The sequence below is a fragment of the Galeopterus variegatus genome, unplaced genomic scaffold (assembly GCF_000696425.1).
Source record: "Galeopterus variegatus unplaced genomic scaffold, G_variegatus-3.0.2 Scaffold4032, whole genome shotgun sequence".
In the NCBI taxonomy this organism is placed as follows: domain Eukaryota; kingdom Metazoa; phylum Chordata; class Mammalia; order Dermoptera; family Cynocephalidae; genus Galeopterus; species Galeopterus variegatus.
In genome coordinates this window covers 37209-42421 of record NW_007730143.1, presented here as the reverse complement: position 1 = coordinate 42421, position 5213 = coordinate 37209, and the positions used below count along the sequence as shown (strand labels likewise).

At 38.7% G+C, this 5213-nt stretch overlaps 1 protein-coding gene across 1 annotated transcript; it reads right to left on the bottom strand.

Annotated features, from left to right (window-relative positions):
* Nucleotides 1–3067: 3067 nt before the first annotated feature.
* LOC103602160 (patched domain-containing protein 4) lies at nt 3068–4968 on the bottom strand. The gene has a single exon (XM_008586584.1). The coding sequence runs from the start codon at nt 4867–4869 to the stop codon at nt 3337–3339; it is 1533 nt and encodes a 510-aa protein (XP_008584806.1). The 5' UTR covers nt 4870–4968; the 3' UTR covers nt 3068–3336.
* Between the last annotated feature and the right edge of the window lie 245 nt (nt 4969–5213).

The following is a 5213-nucleotide window of genomic DNA, read 5'->3' as shown; positions in this document are numbered from 1 at the left end:
ATCTGAGTGCAAGAATTTTGGCATCCATTGAGTTGAAAGTTTGCTCTACTTTTTCAGTCAGAGTTCTGTAAGCTGAACCAGCTGAGATGTCTATGGTACTGGCTATTGTTTGTGTTGTTAATCGTTGGTCCTCTTCAGTTAGGGTGCAAACAAGATTAATTTTTTCCTCACAAATTGATGTGAATGGTCTGCTGCTGTTGCTTCAACCTCAACATTGTCTTGTCCCTTCTTAAAATCAGTTATACATTTGTAAACTGCTAATTTATTTGGGGCATTGTCCCTATAAACTTTTTGCAAAGCATCAAAGATTTCATCATTCTTCCACCCAAGCTTTACCATAAATTTGGTGTTTGTTCCTGCTTCAATTTTAGCAAAATTCATGTTGCTCTGATAGGGGCTCTTTCCAAACCAATACCTTATCCTTTGTAATGCCTCAAACTAATGTTGTTCAGACAGGTTATAACAAATTAATATGAGTTTATTTTGGTGCAGACATTTTTTTCAATCATTAATAGTTTTTTCATAATATGCATTTTCCATAAGCTTTTTGAGGACCCATTGTATTAACTTTTTCAGAACAAGGAATTTCATTTCAGTAAATTATTGCTACAGTTCACTAAAGAGTACCATGGTATCCTGGGAAAGATAATATCTCTTCCAAAATGCCATTCCTCTAGTCACTTGAACAATAAAAAAATCATTTTTATTTTAGACACTTTGATCCTTGGAAAAATAACTTAATAAAGAACTGTTTTTCCCTATCCAAATAGTCTATCTGGATGGAGATGTGATATTAGAACCTCCCTAGTGACGTGGCAGTATATTCCATTTTCTTCATATGCACTTGACAACTGGCACGCTTGATTCTTTATTAGTAAATCATCCTGCCAACTTTCTTTGCACGTGGAATGGTCTAAGGTAACCAAGAAGAAACTGACTCAAATAGGCAAGCTTTTTAAAAACTGGTGAATGAGTGGAGTGTGGCACACCATGGAAAGAAATGGAGTGATGGTTAATGTAAATTCTCAGCTGATTACCTCCCAGTTTTTGAAAGGGAGGCAAACAAACAAAAATCTTTCCAAATAAGGGTAATCTGTGAAAGAGGAATCCTTCCTCATCCCCCTTCCCTAAAACCAAAGACAAAAACTTCCACTTCAAATATGAGATCATGGCCTGGAGGTCTACTAGTAATAGTTACCATTTCATCGTAGCCTAGCAGTTCATGAGGCAAAAGGCTAGGGTTATCTGTGACATGACTTTACAAATGATGTAAAAACAACAACCCTATAATTATGGCCAATTATTTTCTATACTCAAATCTATGGATATTGTGCCCAAATAAACACAATGGAGAAAACATGGATCATTTCTACTAGAAACTCAGTAACCTCAAGGTAGGACAAAACAAACCCCATTCAATACAATAAAATTTTACTTAAATGTTTTTCATGTTAGAGTCTGTCCCCTTTTCCTTCATATTAAGGTAAACTCTTCATTTGTAAAAGTAAACTGGTTTCATTACTTTATTAATCTATCAACTTCATTTCCAAAGACTGTAATAAGATTGGAGTCATATTTCTCTCTTTTCTGAACTTGAGTCCAGGAGTTTTGCTTTTTTAGATATTAATATTATTCATTGATTGAAACAATAGTAGCTTTCTTCCAGGTAAAATTGCTTACTAGCAGATCTTCTAATTGTTGGACATTTGTTCTGTCCTATCTGGAAATAAATTATGTTACTGCTTGACATGGGAAAAGTTATTTTCTAATAATTTTCTGTGACAGGAAGCACAGCATCAATCCAAGTAAGCACCCAACAGACTGATTCTATCTGCTAGGGAGCAGTTTTAAATTTTAACTCAATAAAAACATTTACCTCAGTACTTTTTTAGAGAAAGAATTCAGCAGCGGTGACAGTTAATATGCCACTTGTGGAGAGCGATGATGGCACAAGCAGGTGGACCAACTGAGGAGCACTTTCCAAGTAACAAAAACAATGATGTTGCGAGAAGTGACAAAATAATATTGCAGTAGTTATAGTGACCACTACTATAGTGATCGTGGCCTGGGTTAATGTTCCAAATATCAATGCAAGGAACACACTAGAGTTTATAGGATTAGCATATTTTCCTTATACTAAGAGCCAGTTGACAGGGCATGAGGAGTGGTGATGGTCAATTTACTACTATTCCACTCCATGACGAGTTCCCTACTTATGCTTCTTTCTCCTATGTTAATTATCTATATTCCATGGCAGTATTTTTTTTTACCATCTATAATGAGAATGCTATAAGTATGGAATACCCCAACTCACACACACACTTGTGCACTCTTACACACACGTGTTTGGACGGTATGTGTAAAGTGCTCATTTGCAGTTGGGTGAGCCCTCTGAAAGCAGCCATATCAGCCTTCCAAATACAGAGAACTATTAAAAGCCAAGGAAAAGCCTATCAACTCTCTATCTCTAACATGAGGTTTTAAACCTTGACCATTTGGTAATTAATTCAAATGCCTTTTGTGTTTTTTCCTAAGGCATCCAAAGCAAGAGTCTCAAAGCCCGACAACGTGGTATGTAGAATGTAATGGACTCACACCTCTGTTTATTTTGCTTATCACACAATTAAATAGCACTCTTGCTGGTGAGACACTTGAGCTCATTTTGAATGGTTATTAATGATGCTATATATTTGGGTAATGCTGATTTGACTTTCTAGAGAAAGGCCAACCTGTTTGCAAATGGACACCTCCCTCCACACAAACGTCAATGTACACTAAAGACAAATCTAAGTATATGTATATATGGCATATATACATATATATGTACACATAAAATGGATTGGGAAGTCCTTTGGTTTCGACAGGATTAAATATGTACTTCTCAAGTGCATAGGTTTCTTTTGATCAACCTGTTTAAAAAAACAAACATGAAAAGTGCCATGACAATTTTGACATTTTCTATGTCTTTTTCCCTATTTGGAGGACAACTTTACTCTCTTCTCCAGCTCTCCTAAGCATTTTCTTTTTAAAAGTAGCTTGTTATTTTGGCCTTCTATCTTAACATTCCAGTGATTCATCCATTCCTTGAAAGAGCTCTAAGATCATGTCCAGAAACTTATCTTTAGTGGAGAACAAGGTTGCAAAGAACTTTTCCCTCATTTTTAATTCCCTCTTTCCCCCAAGCAACAGGCACCTTGATGTGTCATGAATAATGCACTCTTGATCTGACTTGCCTTGTTACCCCCGGCCAGCCCAAGCAGCTGAGGTCTGAGCTCTACTTACTCTGCATCGTTGTGCAATACTGGAAAAGAAAAATAATCCGTTAGTCTACACCCCTCAGACTGTGGTGACATGATCAGGGTTCTCTTGGATTTCTATGCACTCAATTTCCTCTCTCTCCTTTCGTTTGGCACGTTTCTTTTTCTTGTGGTGCTTTTTGGAAGGGGGGAAAAAGGTTAGGAACACAGGTAAAATAACAAAACAGTGCAGAAGTGTGCAACCCCCAGTGAGCAGCAAGCATTTGAACAGTGTGAAGGTCAGGTTCGAAGGCACAAATAGGAGAGGGATCAACCCAATAAGAAAAGAAGTAATATTTTGCAAAATGGCTGTCCCATGTTCTTGCAGGGAGCTTTTTATACATTGCGTTCGGGTGTGCTCAGTTGCTAATACAAATGTGTAAAGCAATGGTGCACAGTGGTCAATGGCGAAATTTAAAGTGTAGATAAGGCACAAGATAGAAATGCAATCCATGTCGACGTTCCATAATGTCATCAAGCCGAGAACACCCAGCTCAATTGAGGTGACACTAAGAATTAGCCAGAAGTTTCCTAGAGGGTGGATCACTAAGAAAAAAGTCAGGATTAACACCAGGAGAATACCAAAGCCTGCAATCAGAACAGGCACTGTGACAGACAATCTGTAATGGTCCATGAACACAAAGGAAGGGTTGAACACGATGAATCGGATGCTCTTTGAGAGGGATAGGGGTCTCAACTTTTGCAACACTTCTATGACTTCCTTCTGCTTGTCTCTGCTAGTCCTGGCAACCAGGTACAAGCGAGAAGCAATGATGTTGTTTTCATGCCCTGCCTTGGAGAAGATGATATCATTTCGAAAATGCTGGAATTCTGGCTTTTTAAAAAATGAGCTTTGTAGGACACTGATGAAGTCACTCTTGTTATTGGCACTGATGTTGCTGACTTTCAGGAACTGGTAGTACTGCTCGACCCAGGACACTGCAGTGAATCCACTGCAGAGTCTCCGTAGGTCCTCCTGGACGCTGCTGTTCCAGTACTCGAGAGGCTCGTAGATGTAGAATCCTATCACGGGGCTATAGTTGCTGAAATATTTTTGCTGAACCGTGGCATAAGAAATGCTTGGGGAATCACTGGCTAGTAGATTGATGATGTTGGCTTCATCACTGATCTGCAAGCATCCCATGAAGGAGAAGGAGGCGTAAATAAGATAGAGGATGACAACAAATGGCTTCACGTAGATGTTGGTAATCCATTCATTGTAGTGTTCACGGAGGAAATGCTGAATGAAGTGGTGCTGATAAGGATTTGTCTCATGATGAGATGTCTGTTGATGCCCGTCACTCATCACTGTCTGGAACCACACGGGCTTGCGGTCCAGGTATTCTGCAGAAGGGATCTTACAGCAAAAGATGCTGTGGTAGCGGTTTTGCTCTAGTTGGCCAGCGAAGACCAGACAGGAGCCAAAGAAGGAGAAAATGTAGAAGTAGTTCAACAGAATGGAGACACACATGTTCTGACAGAAGACCTTCACAGCTTCTATGTTCGTGAATGGGCTGGCGCCCATGCCAAAGGTGATGAAGTACAGAGAACTGGTCATGGTATAGGTGACCATCACATCAGAGTAGGCATCTGCTACCCTGTCTTTGAAGGGTAAATTCTCTTTGGTTCTCCGCCATCCAGACAGAAGCTCAAATACTCCTTTAGTTCCATGACCTAATGTTTTAAAAAAGAAGAAAAAGAATGACTGCTTTTATTTCCTCCTATGGTTCAAGTAAATTCCTTATAGATTATCTATGCTAAACAGTATTTTATACACTGTTCCTTAAACTGCTATGATCCTGTCATCAGGGTCTCAAATTCTGAGTTACACATAGTATATATTTGTTCCCTGGTTTCCTTTAGCAAAGCCCAAATTTATTGGTGTTCTGAGAAAAATGAAACATTTATTGTCTATTA